Genomic DNA, 18,233 nt, shown 5'->3' with positions numbered 1-18,233 from the left:
CTTACTGTATCTCTTAAATGTCTATCTAGTTTGAAAGCAACATGCTTTCTTTGCTAATAATATTTCAACTTAAGTCAATATTTCATGTCTAATTATTTACTTATGTGGCAAGCAGCCATGTAATAAGTGGGATAATGCACATCTAGTCAGTTGCCATCGCAGAATAAACCCATTCAGGCTGATGCAACACCCCAATTCAAGTCATGATCACTCTCAGGTTTAATTCTGCAATAGCAACCAGCTGGTGTACATCATTCCTTTCATAAACATATAGCCTATATAGTTTACAATATTGTTAATCATTATTTATTAAATAATTACCAAAATCATACCTATAAAATATATATATTCTAAGATAATGTTTAAAGCAATGATAAAAGTAATTGTAACGTCTTTTAACCATTACACAACATTGTTGTGGATTATTTTCTGAATACAAAAGCCAATGCAAAGTCAGCGCTGTAGTCTAAAACAACAGTGCTCTCTGGTGGATGATCGTATAAATCCAATGTAGAACGAGAGAGTGAAAGAGAGAGAGACAAAAAGTGAATGATGAACAGTCTTTTCCACCGGATGTGACGTGACAGTGACTGATCTTATGAAGGAAGCCCCTCACCTCCTCATCTATCTCTTACTTCAGCTGACATGCCGTTTATTGGCCTTCATCAACAAGCAATATTTTCAAAGCAGTAAATTTGAGCTTGACATTGAGCATGTCCCTGCTATTTTGACAGGGACATCAATCTCCTGAGAGAATGTGTCACATCAGGAAAGAAAAAGAACACACGTATGGGTGCGAAAGAGAAATGCTGAGAAATTATATAGATGCAGGATGTGAAAAGAAGATCAAATGTTAGAGGTATAGAAAACCCTATGAAAATTCACCAATAGTCTGTCACATTAAAAACAATGCCTGATCTGTATATATCTATATACACACACACATACACACACACAGTGGAAGCGTAGTTGTGGCATGGCGCGTTATCCTGCCGAAAGAGGCCACAGCTACAAGGGAATATCGTTTCCATGAAAGGGTGTACATGGTCTGCAACAATGCTTAGGTAGGTGGTACATGTCAAAGTAACATCCACGTGGATGGCGGGACCCAAGGATTCCCAGCAGAACAGCATGACACTGCCTCCACCAGCTTGCCTTCTTCCCATAGTGCATCCTGGTGCCATGTGTTCCCCAGGTAAGTGATGTAATCAACGTAATGTAAAAAGAAACATAATTCATCAGACCAGGCCACCTTCTTCCATTGCTCAGTGGTCCAGGTCTGATGATCACGTGGCCACTTTTGGTGCTTTTGTTGGTGGACAGGGGTCAGCATGGGCACCCAGACTGGTCTGCAGCTATGCAGCCCCATACGCAACAAACTGTGATGCACTGTGTATTCTGACACCTAAGAACCAGCATTAACTTATTGAGCAATTTGATCTACAGTAGCTTGTCTATTTGATCAGGCCAGCCTTCACTCCCCACGTGCATCAATGAGCCTTGGCCACCCATACCCTTTTGCTAGTTCTCCACTGTTCCTTCCTTGGACCACTTTTGATAAAAACTGCAGACCAGGAACACCCCACAAGAGCTGCAGTTTTGGACATGCTCTGACCCAGTTGTAAAAGCCATCAAAATTTGGCCCTTGTTAAACTTGCTCAAATCCTTACACTTGCCCTTTTTTCCTGTGTCTAACACAACATCATCAACATGTAATGGCAAAATGCTCACTTACTGCCTAATATAACCCACCCACTAACAGGTGCCGTGATAAAGAGAGTTATTTAAGAGTTATTCCTTTCACCTGTCATAATGCTATGCCTGACGGAGATTATATCTATCTATCTATCTATCTATCTATCTATCTATCTATCTATCTATCTATCTATCTATCTATCTATCTATCTATCTATCTATCTATCTATCTATCTATCTATCTATCTATCTATCTATCTATCTATCTATCTATCTATCTATCTATCTATCTATCTATAAATTGTGTTCGTGTGTGTGGAAAGACTCTACAATTCCACTAGGTGGCAGAAGATGACCAACAACAACTAGGCTTCTAATGGTCTCATTTAACCAGATCTTTGACAGAACCTATTTTGCATGTCGGTCAGATGGTCTCTATGTATCTAAATCACAATAGTTTTCACAAAAGGCTGTACTGTTGCTCCTCTTACAGGATAACGGTTTTGAACACAAAGTCTGTTTGATATCCTATTTAATTAGTCCATACTCCAAGGAAATTCAATTTAGCAGGATACCTAAAAAGCTTACAAGAATATTGAAGCATTATAATAAATGTCGTCTACTTGTTAAAATTATAGCAAAATTATAGATACCACAATCTATCCTAAATAATGGTGCAAAAGCCTCTGCAAATAGCCATACAGAAAATACTGGAAGAAAATAATGGATGATGTGTAGAGATTATGTAATCAAAATTTCAGCACTTTTCAATAAATAATAAGTACAGACCATTTGTTAAATTGGCTGATAAGAACCTTTTTAAAAAAAAATTTTAAAATCCAATTATCTAAAATTTGTTGTATCTAAAATGTGTAATATAAAAACAATATAATTTACAGTACAACTCTAAAATTGCAGTACTGCATTTTTATTCATTTGAAAAGGAAGAAATTAAGACCGCCATCTTAATTTTTCTCATTTTCAAATGTTAAAGTCACAGTGAAATCAATATAGCCAATTCTTATTTTTAATGAATACTTCAGTATTATATTATAATAAATTATGTATCAGTAAAAATGGTTTTTAAATCCATGTGCCCTCATTATCTTTAATAAAATTGACTTCCCATCCATCTTGCAGTGACATCTCTTCTCTGTGTTTAATGGTGCGGAGGTGGGCTTAACCTGTGACTTGCATGAACCACAACGATCCAATCAATTCCCAAAAGACAAAATCATGTCCTTTTCTTCAAGAAGCCTTACACTTGGATATGTTGTAACAATTGAAAAGAAAAGACTAAAATAGCAACGCCCATTTCGTGCCGATTTCCGGCGGAAAACTGTAGGGAGCCCTTAAAGCTCCTCTTTGGATGATTACAATAGGCTAATAATCGTTTCCCGCTTCTCATGCAAGTTTTGCAAAAGGGTTGGCACGTTTTATTCCAATAAGCACCAAAGCGGCTCAAACTCGGCCTTTACTGTGAACCTAGTTGCTCCAAGGCACTAGAACACTGGATAATGAGTTAGTCATTTGTAAAACGACACAGTGCCATGTATCACCCTGAAACATGCAGCGTATATATAATTAAACAACAATCTTTCTGATAAGACCAAATTTGTTATATGTGGTTATTCCCATTAATTATGCAACCGTACTAAGTGCCACAAACAAACTCTGATGAAGTTTTGATAAAGCTACCATGGCAAACACAATGATGCATTTCTTTTTCCTCAGAACTGCTTAGTGAATTTACCCAGAACTATTAAACACTGTGTGCTGACTTATAAATAACCCTGCATACTCTTAATTCAGGAAATTGCGTAAGAAACTTAATCTGATTAGGTTTTCTAAGAGAAAACACTTCATTTTGGTAAACAATATCCATCAGAGATTTAGCAAATGGACTTTGGGTGCCTTGTAGGCGTATCGTCTGAGACTGGGATGGTAGACCCATTTAGAGCTGAAAAAAAGGAAACAGCCGAGATATTACAAAGCTTCTTATAAGATAGTGATAATGTGAATCAAAGCTGAAATATCTCTGCTGATAACTGGAAATAACCAAGTGATAAACTACAAACTACAGTGCTAATAACAGACCAGCATATCTCAAACAAAATGTCATGAGAAAAAGGGATAAACACCAATGGCAGATTTATTTTTATTTTTTCCCGAACGCATAGATGCATGTTCAGGAAAATAAGGTTTAGAAGAGCGGGAGACAGATTTATCGAGGGCTCTGGGGAATCTGCTCTTGGCTGCGCTGTGGATTTGCTGGCTCTCTGGCTCGTCCTTGAGTATATTTGGAGGGCACACTAGGCTGGCACGGCTGATGGGAAATGTTTAGACAAGACAAGCTGAATTTAATAGACAGGCTAAAGAGGCTGTGGAGAAGTATAACCTGATCTAAGCCTCAGTCTAGATTAAAATGTAAGGAACATCAAATGCAAGCCATTCTCAGATAGTGTGTGAACTGCAACTCTACAACTCATGCAATAGCAATTCAGTCCGTACTGTGGCATTCAGCAATTACATGATGAAGCACATCAGAGGCATAAACACTGTACTTCACTGGTTTGGATTTGGCACACCGGATTCATTAATTGTCGAATTTTACTAAAATTGCCTCTAATTTTAATGAACTAATCTCACTCAGTCAGTGAATGAATTTTTAAAAACTTTAAATGTAGGGGCAACTTACACAACAATGTAAAAAATAAAATAATGTTTGGCCATTCATTTACACAAACAACGCCGTTTTGGGGGCCTGAAAAAGCAAAAGGGTTTCAAAAGTTCACGTTTTTCAAAATGTTATCGTTGTTGTCTGTGTAAACTACAAAAACATGAATTTGTGAAACCGTGACGTCACACGCATGCATATTATGTGTTCAGTTTATATGTGCGTTTCTTTAAAAAGGCCAGTAGTGATATCGCCAACTACTGGCCTGGCCCCAGGATAAACCAATTTAGCCATTTCTGCAGATCCATGTGAACAGGGATCGTTTTGACAACGTTTTTTGATGGTACGTGAAAAAACGTTTCTGTTTTTAGTACATTACTGTTGTGTTAACATAACCTGACATGGTCATACTCAATTCTCGTCAGAATATGAGTCTGAAACTGCTCCATTGGGCTGTGATTATGGGGCGTGTTTCAACCGAACCAGGAAAGACCTCAATTGGATAGACCTTCAACCAATCAGAGCAACGGAGCGACGCAACGTCAACAAAACTCAATTGTACTGTGTTGTCAAGTCCGCGTTTTTTCCCTGTGGGTTGTTTTCCATGTCTGCTGGTTGAAGCGACTATTATTTGATATATAGACGCATGAATGCGAATTTTAGCAGGCAACCTTGCCAAAATAACACACATTTTAACCCCCAAACGCCATTTTTTTCAGAGAACCCCCCCGAGAAGCTATTGTTTTGGGGTAGTAGTTGGTGGGTTTTGTTGTAAAAACTTGGCAACCCTGTCTGCACGCACGCTGGAATAAACGATCTTTGCCGGTATTGTAAAAAAAAAAAAGAATTCAAGGATACACAGAGCACTTAAAGGGGTACTTCAGCGCTGGGAAGATGAATCTGTATTTAAACTGGGTCATCAATGCAGTAGAAATGTGAAATTATTTTTGAATTTGGTGTCTTCTAGACTGAGAAAAGACAGAAAATGTATTTTTGTCCCATGGGGATGAAAGACTACAATTCCCAGAATGCTTCGCTGCCCTGTGAGGCCATTCCCAACACCACTAACTTCATTACTGTGACTGAGTTAGAGAAGACACTACAATTAAAAAATGAACGTGTCTGTTCAATATAATGAGTGAGTCACCGCGCGAGTGTCACAGCACTGAGCACTAACTGCAGGAGTGATGAGAGCTGAGGTAATCGCGACTACATTCGCGGCATACATTCACACAGGAGTTCAGTCTGGCACGCGTTTCAGTTCATGCCTTTGCAAGCTTAACTTTCATAGAAATGAATTTGAGAAGTTAAAAGACTTACATTGCTCACCATAGCTCCGTTTAAATGATCCTGTCTGCAAGCTGAGCTCTCCCTGCCAGCTGAGTGTAATCTCCCATCCCCCATGCGCAGATTCAAAACATGCGGAAATAGCTCCCTCTGCTGGCTGTAGTCTTTAGCCTCTGGGCAAACATTCCTCCTATGATGCAAAAATCGTCATTTTGCATCATAGGAGGAATTTTTCCAGAAATAAAATGCATAAATCTCTTGTCTCAGGGAGATATGAGGGGGGAAAGCACAATAATTTGAATATTCTCCAGGGTTTCTACTGATACAAAGCCAAATGCTAATCGCTGAAGTAACCCTTTAACAACACAGTCCGAACAGTTTCTGTTTGGGCATAATCACTCCTCTACGGATCGAGTCCAGACCGAACCGCCCGAGCTCAAATGTTGTGGGCGGGGCTGAGTTCGGCTGGCATCCAGGCTAGTGTACACCCTAAAAATAAAGGTGCCAGGAAGAATAAAAAAAAAGAGCAACAAGTCTTTATTTTTTTTTATTTTTTTGCACACAAAAAGTATTCTCGTCACTTCATTAAATTAAGGTTGAACTCCTGGAGTTATATGGACAATCTATTAATACCTTTCTGGACCTTGAAAGTGTTAATTAAATAGCTGTATATGGAGGGGACATAAAGCTCTTGGATTTCATCAGAAATATCTACATTTGTGTTCTGAAGATGAACTTATGGGTTGAAGTGACCCGATTCTCCTTTGAATCAGACTAAATTCCCAAATTATTTTGTACATTTAAAGGTTTAACAACCTGAGACTTCTTTACAAACGATGAAGCAAACAAGTGTACTTCCCCATGTGAGCTGGAACTTCATTAAAAAAGTATCAAACATACCTAATATTATGATCCGAAGAAATCTTATGCAGCGACTGTTTTTTCACAACCAGGAAAAACGCAATATCGTACTATCTTCTTCAGCATATTTATTGCTGCTGGCTAGCGTGATCCGAAAGGCTCTATGACTCGGTGGGCGGGGCTACTGAATTACACGTGCTGCAGAGGCGGTGTTTCGCAACAGATGACGTCAAGATCGTTTTATGGGCCTGGTGTCTATAAAAGCTTTTCTTTGACTAACAATGAAGTGTTCAGCTCTGAAACTTACAGGATATTCTTATATTACCATGACCTTTTATGTATCAAAAGCTCAAGAGAAAGTTGATTTCTAAATGTATCACCCCTTTAATACTGACATTAATGATATCAGCAATACATTTTTGGTTCTTTTCAGTTATCCATGCTAGGCTGTTCTTGCCCAGAACAGAACCATACCACCAATCCAAACTGTATGCTAATAGTCAATCATTCATCTTTGACGATAGGGGTCCTGACAGTACCAGCAGTTTGCTGTATGTTGGTCGATTTTTCCCTCAGTGTATTTGTGGGTTGTTTGGAACGAGCTGTAAATAAGGGACAGTCTGGGGAGCGCTCCAGAAAATGGGGACATCTTATGTTATTGATCTTATTGTAAACAATTTATTCATGCAAATAAATGTATATGGAATAAATGATCTGAAGCTATGTCTCTTACATCAAAACTTTTCAATAGTTCAATGGACTGCCACAGACTCCAAACAGAAGAAGAAAAATCTGGCACAATAAAAACAACAGAAGCTACAGTAAGCGCAGATGGCACCTGGCCCATAATAACGGCAATAAACGAATAATATACAATAATTCTACTAACATATTATTACCATCATAATCATAGCAATAAAACAATATAAAAATTGAAGGTTAGAAAATTGCCCCACAGGGAAAGTGTGTGATATTTAGTGCAGCTATGACGCAAGAGTGAGAAAGCCCTTGAGTACAATGTTATTAGAATCGTGATGATGGCAGAGATGGTTAGAAAGCATTTCCACCTTAAATGATTTTGAAATGATTTGTGTCACCTAAAGGAATAACATCACCAAATGTCTTCATGAGATGGCACAGTCACCATTATCCTGAGTAACAATACATCGCCATGGAAACGCCTTCCTCTGTGCCCACTACCGCTCTACCACCATAGGTGCCAAAGCTGGAAGAATCCGGGCTCTTTGTGTGCCCTGTGATACTTGTGATTATGTAACCGTAAAGGGCATCAGTATCCCACTGACTCTTTCACAGAAACTGGCATTACCACGGAAACCAAAAGAGAGGAGAGTGGGAATCGGTTCCTAAACCCCACCAAAACAAAACGTTTCCAAAACCCAACCTCTCTTCGCAGGCTTCTTGAAAAAGCCTCGTTTTAAATCCTTCAGGAGTCTCTTCTGAGAAGGCTGAATGAGGCCAGCTTTTCTACTTTTAAAGCATTTATGATGGGAAAAGATAACTGATAACGGAACAGTAGTTGTTGACCAATATACAGTATGGCTGATATATAGCGACTGATTTTTTTCTTTATTATTATTATTATTATTATTATTATTATTATTATTATTATTATTATTATTATTATTATTATTATTATTATTATTATTATTAGCGGCTCGCAATGTTTTTTTTAATGTTTGGGCAATGTTTCGGAAGCAGGACTTTTATTTTGACAGTGCAGAACATAGCTCACCCATTCTCTATCTTCATTAAATTATAAATCTAAATAAAACAATAAAAATATAAATCTAAATAAAACAATAAAAATACATCTCTTTTTAACAGTTCTGTCTAACACGTTATTGGATTGGACTGTTAAAAAAAGTAAATATAGGAATGAGGAAAAAAAATGTATACAGTACGAAAAAGTATTGTTAGCTTTTAAATATTAATAGACACCAATTGCTAACTTTCTAGTGACTGATCACATAAACTTTTCAGAACTTTTCAGTTCCCTTTTCAGCCAACTAAAAAATCTAGACATGATCAGTCACTAGAAAATGTTCAATTGCGGCCTGATTTTTTTTATTTTTTTACAGTGCAAGACAAACACTATAACACCTAGTCATCTATCAGCATTCAACAAATACACATTTATATTATTTAAATGCTTTTAATAGCTAATAAACAATTAATTTTCACGTCTTGCAGACTTAAACAAATCCAGCTGTGAGATCTTCTCAAGTATGCATTTGTAGACTGGATAAATGTGTGCACGTTGGTAATGAATATGAATAAAATATCAACAAAAAGGACATTTTTAAATTTGTCTGTGAAAAATACTGTAGACTGCAACTTTGATTCTGCAATCCTATTAAAATCTGTATATATTAGAGATGTATGTTTTATTAATATTAATGTTAATTAAATATCAATTTAATTTCAGAAATTGTTACGCATGTGATCGTTAAATTGGTGTGAAGTTATATCAGCATTCAAAATATTAATATCCGTCGATCAAATAAAAAGGATAAAGTTGTTTAGAAAAAAAAATGTCAAAAGGAAAATATTAAGCCACTGACAATTTCCCCATTTAAAGAGTTATATTTCTGACTCTGAAATCTGATTGGATGAGCCACAGTCTATGGCAAACATAAATAACCTTTCACTATATGGCTGTTGACTCCAATAAGAAGGAAGAACCACTATTAAATATCTGTATGGTATTGATAAGCCGGAAATTTTTCACATTATATTGCTATGAAAGATACCAGATAAAAGGCTGACATAACATTTTTAAAGAAATAGATTTAAACAAATACTTGTTGTATATACCAACTCTAAAGGAAGTTTCTCAATGTACTTTACACACATACACATAAAAGAAAAATCAAGACTAAGCATCCATAAGAAAATAAACTCTACACTCTTAGATAAAAGGGTTCATTGGGGTTCTATATAGAACCATAGGGTTCTTTACTCAACTCCAAAGAACCTTTCATGCTAAAAAGGTTCTATAATGACAAGAAAGAACCCTTTTGGCACTTAAAAAGGGTTCCAAATATGTAGCGCCTGATAGAACATTTTCTTCTAAGAGTGTATCCTAAAAAAAGTGTCTTAAGTTGTGATTATAAATCAATTATATTGTGCATCTATACTAAATAAGCCAAACTCATATATTTTGGGTATTGCTTTCTTCTATTACCTACAGTAATAAAATGGGTAAATGTTCTTGATCAAATTAAAAATCACTCACCAATCTCCTTGCCGAGTCCCGAGTGGAGCATGGCTCCGGCAGAGGTGACCACAGCACAGGTCTGGAAGCCTGGCCTGTAGAGCTGGCTCAAGGGTAATGCAGGCACAATTTTCTGCCAGCCTAACTTGGAGAAAGGCATCTCTGCCCCATCCAAAGTTCGAACCTTCTGCCTCTTTTTCAACTCGCACAACACCTGCTGGCCGCTCTGCTGAGCTTTCCGGTTCCCCCTGTAGGACACGCCATGTTTATTATTATTCAGGTAGTCTTTCACAGCCCTCTGCAGGCGTGGACTGAGCATGCCTACAGACAATCTCCCTTTCCACAGACCGTGCACTACGGATTTTGATCTGGGGACGTAGTACTCATCCGGATCGGAGTCGTCACGCCTTGAAGCCCGTTTATTCATCGTCCTCCTGCCCTCGTCTCCTTCATCTTCCTCTTCCCCTCCCAACACCTCCTCCTCATCTTCTTCCTGTTGAGTTGAATCCTGGCTGTACTCTTGTCGCTCACGGTTGCGACTCATGGCGGCGGATCTCGAGCCCACATCCTGGGTGCCGAATGCGGACCAGGCCGCCAGGCTCTGAAGGTCGGGATAAGGGTAAGCCTCCTGGCTGAGCGGACTAGGTTGAGGGTCGGCACTGGGGTTTTCCTCCTGGCTTTGCTCTTGGTGGGTGTTGCTGGAGGCGGAGGGGGTGGAGGAGGTGGCCAGCCCTAAATGGGTGGTCATAATGGTGCGGGGGTTGCCCTGGAGGGAGGTCAGGCGGCGAGTGTCTGTGTAGGAGAGTGCTGCAGCGGAGTGCGGGTCGTCCACTCGTGACTCCATGAAGTAGGAGAGGAGAGCCAGGAACACCAGCACCCAGACCAGCATGAGGCCAAGGGTGAGCCGGCGCCACTGTTTCAGACTGGACTTCATCTTCTAGCTGTCCTCCCAGCCGCACGCCGCTGCACTCCAGACCCAACTGGGAGAAGGGTCAGCAGAATGCCTACAACAGGACAAGACATTCTTATTAAAAAATTAAATAATAATTGCTTATTCATGGCACATGGCATGCCCCTCAATTTCACACACAAGCCACTAGATCTAGACCCACAAACAGTTAACAAAAAAGGGGTGCCAGAATATGGTTGTTAGTCTCATATTAGAGTCCAATTTGGTTACGTTCACACAGTTAATTTATTCAGTGACAACCTCGTTCTATATCCAAACTCACACCCGTACATTTTCAGTGCTGTGTGAACAGAACCGGATCAGAAAACTAGTTTTCCGTCACATCATACAGTGCGAGAAACGTATGCGGTTTCAGTAACTTACAGTGATGGAGACATGAGGGTTTTAGATCCGGTCACCAGTCTCGTCAGTTTAGTTAGCCATGTAACTCAAATGCTCCTCTTTCCATCCAGATATAGATTGAGTTACTGCTGTAGGTTCATGAAGTTTCGACAGAGGAACTCGAGGTTCGATTGGACTTGAATTTTACAGTAATTTGGATACAACATTTTTTGTCATAACCCTAATGTCAACTTGGAGACTCAATTTTTATTTAATATTACTTTTATTATCACTTATTTATTTATTTATTACTTCTGGTAAGGTCAAACTGGCTGGATGGATGGATGGATGGATGATATATATATATATATATATATATATATATATATATATATATATATATATATATATATATATATATATATATTAAATCCTTTAAAGGTACACTGTGTGATATTTCCCCCCATCTATTGGTGTAAAGGTATATGACCGTCCAGTGAATATTAGTTTTTGTTCCTCTAAATTCCTCTAAATATAGATTTCTCATTAGTGCCTGTGCGGATCAGCTGAATGAGGTATCTACATAATATATATCTCTGTTCGTGCCAGTTTGACCTTATCAGACGGAAGTAATGACAGATGGGAAAACTAGATGAGATTTGTCTGATATGAGGTAAAAAAAATAAAATAAAAAATAAGAAATGCTGTTCGGTTTCTCACAAATGTTTAAATTCTGAATCATAAATCAGCTTAAAAAGGATGCACTTGAGAAGAGACACACCGACACAGGGCATAGACAGTTACCAATTCTGTCAAAACAGGAAAAACAGTCTCTGATGTCAGCTTTCTCTTTCCTTTGAGAAAAGGTTCCCCTGAGACCACTCATCACACTGTTAGTTATCCGTATCTTTCACTATTCTCTGTAGATCTCAATTTAGACATGAGAACACCTGCTGTCATAATACTCTTTCCATTCCCATTGTTATTTTGAGCAAAAACAAAAAAGAAACTCTTACTACTGTAACATTGTGAAATTCAAAACCCACTCCCACTGGGAAAAAAGGCCCACATTTAAGATCCACATATTTAAATAGCATATACAATTACAGTTTAAACATAATATAATGAATATTTCTCAGTCAATAAAATATATGAGTTTTGTAATAGTATTGATGAATTGAATATGTTTTAAATACATAATAATTAGGTTTATATATTCATCAATAAATCTAGTTGGTTTCAGTCTCATATTTTAGCTATTTGAATATTGTTTGTTCCACAGCTAGTCATATGTTCATAATTGTTCAATGATTAAATCAATGTTTTTACAATACAAAGATTTGTGCAGATTCTAAGCACTAAAAAATGCATTTCTTTTTTTTTTTATAAATTAAAATTGTTTAACAATACCATGATTTTTTTAGTACAGAAATTGTACCCATTTCTTACCAGTTTCATTTGACTGAAATATGAATTACATTAAAGGTTCACTACATAACTTTTTGTTGTTCTTTAAAATGAACTCACCAAAAACACCATAAATCCTTCTTCCAAAACGTTTACTTTAAAAAAAAAAAAAAAAAATCTGGACTTATCCTTATTCTTTATTGTAAGACCGTTATAAGCGTTTATATTTTAGATGGGAATCAACCAGAATCAACATTGGCTTGACTTTTCGGCGATGAATTTAGTGATGCAGAGATGGCCTTTATTACTCAATAGGTAAATTATTGAACAGATAAATTGCCATATGTTTATGTTTATGTTTATGTTTATTATTTATTTGACAGGGACCATGTGCAAGTACATTAATCTTCCAAGAGAAAAGATGCTTCACACCAGATTTAGCTACAGCTAATTTCCATCCGCAGTCCCTGGGCAGATAAAACAATAAAATATATGCATCTAAACATCAATAACTCACTATCTATTTACAACCATATTTACAGTCATACTTCAGCCTAAACTAACCCTATACATACTGTCAACAATAAACCATTTAAAATTTCTACATTAAAAACTTGACTAACCCATAAACATAGTCAATGCTGGCATAACTGATTATCTAATAATACCTTTCTAACATTTTGCGTTACATTAAAATGTTACATTATGTAGCTTCATAGTTAAGTATTGTCTATTGTGAAGGGTAATTGCATTATGGATGTGGTAGCATTATGCTATGCTTGTGGTAGCACAATACAATTTTTTTCAAGGAAGTACCATGTCTAGCTGAAGTTACTGTAGCTTTACCCATTAATATTCAGCTTAAGATAATTTCCATCTAAATTGGTTATATCTCTTAAGCCTAGTAGTGAATGTTTTATGAGCATTAGGATAACCAAAATCTTTCGCACAGTCATGCAGAGCCCAAGCACAAACCTTTTTTTTTTTTTTTTTGAAAAATGAATGCAGTGTTGTTTTTTAACTGCTAAAAAAAGATTTTGTGCAGAACTGAGAAAAATGACTTTAAAATTATCCTGTCATCCAGCCTAAGAAGTTGTTACTTCATATTAGCTTATTCTTTGTACTTATTAATCCTAATTTTTAATTTGATATTTTACCCCTATTTTGCAGTTACTGTATTCTAGCTTTGTATTACTTACCCAAAATGTGGCACCATACGAAGGTAAAACACAGTAACTACAGATTCTCCAAAAAACTATTTGATTTTCAACTTGGGCTCTGGGTGTGTTAGATACCCTGTATATGAAATAATTGGAACCATTTGTTTTTCTGATCATGGATTTACCAAATCCGAAATAATTGGACACACACACACACACACACACACACACACACACACACACACACACACACACACACACACACACACACACACACACACACACACACACACACACACACACACACACACAATATATAATATATTATATATATATATATATATATATATATATATATATATATATATATATATATATATATATATATATATATTACATTACACACACATACACATATACAGGTCCTTTTTTAAAAATTAGCATATTGTGATAAAGTTCATTATTTTCCATAATGTAATGATAAAAAATAAACTTTCATAGAATCACTGCACTCCAACTGAAATATTTCAGGTCTTTTATTGTTTTAATACTGATGATTTTGTCATACAGCTCATGAAAACCCAAAATCTCAAAAAATTAGCATATCATGAAAAGGTTCTCTAAACGAGCTATTAACCTAATCATCTGAATCAACTAATTAACTCTAAACACCTGCAAAAGATTCCTGAGGCTTTTAAAAACTCCCAGCCTGGTCCATTACTCAAAACTGCAATCATGGGTAAGACTGCCGACCTGACCCTGTCCAGAAGGCCATCATTGACACCCTCAAGTGAGAGGGTAAGACACAGAAAGAAATTTCTGAACAAATAGGCTGTTCCCAGAGTGCTGTATCAAGGCACCTCAGTGGGAAGTCAGGGGGAAGGAAAAAGTGTGGCAAAAAACGCTGCACAACGAGAAGAGGTGACCGGACCCTGAGGAAGATTGTGGAGAAGGGCCGATTCCAGACCTTGGGGGACCTGCGGAAGCAGTGGACTGAGTCTGGAGTAGAAACATCCAGAGCAACCGTGCACAGGCGTGAGCAGGAAATGGGCTACAGGTGCCGCATTCCCCAGGTCAAGCCACTTTTGGGCTACAGAGAAGCAGCACTGGACTGTTGCTCGGTGGTCCAAAGTCCAAATATCCAAATATAAGTGCAATTTAGTGTTGTCAAAAATAATTTTCTATACAGTTTGATACTGAAATATCTGAATATTGATGATATGTAACAGTATAATGGGTCCATGCATCAGGTCTTAAAGTGACAGTAGCCTAATATACCTGCTGGCAAATTATGAGACACTGTAATATGAAAAGTATCTATGTGGCAGTTTTTTTGTTGTTGTTTTTTTCACATGGTATCTATGTCAAAATTGTGGCCAGTGGAAAACACTGAGTGACTAGTAACTTTGGAAAACCACTAGCCACAGTTGCTGGTGAGCACTGCTGTGCTGCCTCTGACATTCATATGCTGCTGGTGTGGCGAGACATGGTTGATAGGGTAAATTGTATTAAAATATGGTAAAACTGATGCTATCGTTATTGTTCATATCACTGTGTATACAAGTGCGGAGGAAACTTAAACATATGGTGATGGTCATCTCATTTCCAGCACACTGCAAACGGTTGACCAATCACAGCAGACTGGGTCAGCGAACCAATCAGAGCCGAGTAGGTTCTCGAAAAGGAGACCAAATAATTCAATGAACGTTTCAGATACTGAGAGAAAAGCGATGCTGCTCCAATTTATATTATGAAAAATTAAAAGTATGTATGACCTTGGATGAAAGTAAACTTTAGTAGGAGACCGCATTCAAAATTAGGAACCATTACAATAGCCTAACAGGTGAACTTTAAAAGGAATAGTTAGGATCCCTCCAGATTGTCTTAACCCCATTAATTAAACCTTTGGTGATTTTGTTTCAAATATCTGAACATGGAGGACACAAAGTAACACAACACCAATCACTTCATTGAGACAAACTCCGGAAGCTAGATCATTTTCTTTATAACATGTTAATATGGATTTTTTTCTTACACAAACCCATCGATTTGCTTCAAAAGGCCTTTATTAACCAGTCTATTCAAGACAATGGCTCTGTATATTCATAATAACATTAAAACATGCCTTTTTAAGTCCCCCAGTATTGATGAAAGGCAACAAACACCAATAATAGCCACCCACAACAATAATAGTCTTTGTATTTATTATGATTATTATAATATAAATAACAAAATGATAGTGATATACTAATAATGACTCTCTACTGCAGGTAAAGTCTATTTATCTATGTATATCCATAACTTTAAAGCATTGGGACACTTTTTGATATACCTCAGTACTGTCGAAAGACTACAGACGCCCCAGCAAGTTGCAACAAAACAGTGTTTGCATTAATTGTGATTATTATAGTAATCTACACACTTTGAGGTGTTTTCATTGACTTGATCAGTTAGGGTTCGGCAAGAACCATCATACCACCAGATTCAACCAAAGCCTGCCATTTACTTCTTAAGAAAATAAGATGTTATTAAGAACTTTCAATAATTGCATTTTAGTAAGGTGTGGTCAAATTTAGTTTGTGCAACTTTTTTTGTTTCCATTATCGAATGTGTAGCCAAGTGTGAATCACTGCTGACACAGAAGTCAATTTCAAAATGACAGCATGGGTTTGTAATAAATGAAATTCACTCACAACATTTTGCAGAGCAACAATTAAAGGCTGTGTATGTAAGATTGTGGCCAAAACTGATACTGCAATCACTTTCAAATGACTGTAGAGCGGTGTATCCCCTCTCCAGACCCGGCAACCCATATGCTGAAACACTACTGACTTTGTGATTGGTCGATAGGTGGAGGGTGGAGCTTCAGGCCAAAACACAACATGTCAACATCAACATCAGTTGAGGGCTGCAACAACAACTTTTAAATGACAATATCCTGGCCGGACTACTGTTGTCAGTGATATAAGTATTTGAAATGACCATGATTTCTTAATGTCTAGTGACATATCAGGGTCATTTTATGATTCATTGAAATGCATTTCTTACATACAGTTCCTTTAATGTGTTCAACAATGATTTTGTGTTCAACAGAAGAAAGAAAACTCCTACAGGTTTGGCGCAGTTTTTGCCAAATTTCATTTTTGGGTTGAACTATCACACAATGAATCCAGCCCTATAGGTTCGCAAATGAAATGATCCAGATTAAATACTTAATTGTTTAGGGAACATTGTGTCACTTGGTAACCTTCAATGTTACGAACTAGAGACCAATTTAGTAGCGTAGCGAGCACAGAAAAGAAGAGGCAGGATTTCCACATCAGTGATCAGTGAAATGTGTGAAATTGTGACAAGAAGATTCAAGGTTAAACTCATGAGTCAGAAAGACATTAGCAGTTTAATGCTGAAGTACAGGGCAAAACTAATGACAAAAGGACTGAAACAGAAAGAGAGGGAGTTGAAAAAAAAATCAGATATTCAAATATGCAATTGTAGGGCCTTGAAGATTAGGGGATTTAAATATGAGATGTTGTGGTTTAACGTGTTACACACTGCTGTCACAGCTTAGAATTTCAAGGCAACAACACAAGCTTATTAACGTTAGCTTATTAAAAGCCATGTCAGACTAAATTTTGGTTTGAGTTGACGTGATATCTGATGGAACATAAAATAGAATAGAACTGACAAAAGAGGAATAAACAAGTCTTAAAAAAATCAACATGAGAGAGAAAAAAAAAAAGTTTCAGACACGGTCTGCTAACCGCATTTCCTTTCGCCTCAACCTAAGCTGAGCTGAAAGTGACAGACACAAACACACTGTAACAGCAGAAATCTATAAGAAAACCTAAAGTGCAAGTCGATATGACTGTTACAAGATTTATATATTTTTTTTTTTTTAAAAAAGGCAAACAGACAGATATTGAAAATGTACAAAGAGACGGAAGAATGGAAAAGAGGGGCAGTGAAAGTGCAGAAGAGCGAGGGAGTTACACGGCACATCAGTTACATTATTCATTAAACTCGCAGACCCATCAAAACCGGGTGACTTCCCAGAGCTCCTTCGGGTCATTATGCAAGTCCCTTTCTCTCTCTCACACACACACACACACGCGCATGCAAAAGCAACAACAAACACATACCTCATTCCCTGGAAACATCTGCCGTGGCTTCAGACAAATGAATGCTGTGTGGCAGTAGTGCAGCAGTTTAGCATGAAAAGCACTTCAACATAGCTTCTTAATCTGGACCAGTTTTTTAAACAGGGGTCAAAAACTATTTTATGTTAAATGATTTATCCATGCACATTATTATTATTATTATTTTTTTTTATTATTATTAATTATTATTATATATTTTTTTTACATATATATATATATATATATATATATATATATATATATATATATATATATATATATATATATATATTTTTTTTTTTTTTTTTTTTTTTTTTTTTTTTTTTTTTTTTTTTTTTTCCAATTCTATTCATGTACCCCTCATAACCTTCTTTCATACTGTTTTAAAGGTGCAGTGTGTAGTATTTATGAGGATCTGTTGACATAAATGCAATATAATATACATACCCATGTTTTCATTGTTGCATATATAAAACGAATCATT

The 18,233-nt window shown here is 36.9% G+C and overlaps 1 protein-coding gene across 3 annotated transcripts in view; it reads right to left on the bottom strand.

Moving 5' to 3' along the window:
• st6gal2a (ST6 beta-galactosamide alpha-2,6-sialyltranferase 2a) overlaps nucleotides 1-18,233 on the bottom strand; it is a 97,509-nt gene that overhangs the window by 26,656 nt on the left and 52,620 nt on the right. For all 3 annotated transcript variants that reach the window (XM_067443439.1, XM_067443440.1, XM_067443441.1), the window contains exon 2: nucleotides 9,777-10,759. In XM_067443439.1, coding sequence (XP_067299540.1) covers nucleotides 9,777-10,689 — 913 coding nt within the window. In that variant the 5' untranslated portion in view covers nucleotides 10,690-10,759. The remainder of the gene's footprint in view (nucleotides 1-9,776; nucleotides 10,760-18,233) is intronic.

The sequence above is a fragment of the Pseudorasbora parva genome, chromosome 5 (assembly GCF_024679245.1).
Source record: "Pseudorasbora parva isolate DD20220531a chromosome 5, ASM2467924v1, whole genome shotgun sequence".
In the NCBI taxonomy this organism is placed as follows: domain Eukaryota; kingdom Metazoa; phylum Chordata; class Actinopteri; order Cypriniformes; family Gobionidae; genus Pseudorasbora; species Pseudorasbora parva.
Note: the sequence above shows the minus strand (reverse complement) of the source record. Positions and strands in the feature narration are given on the sequence as shown.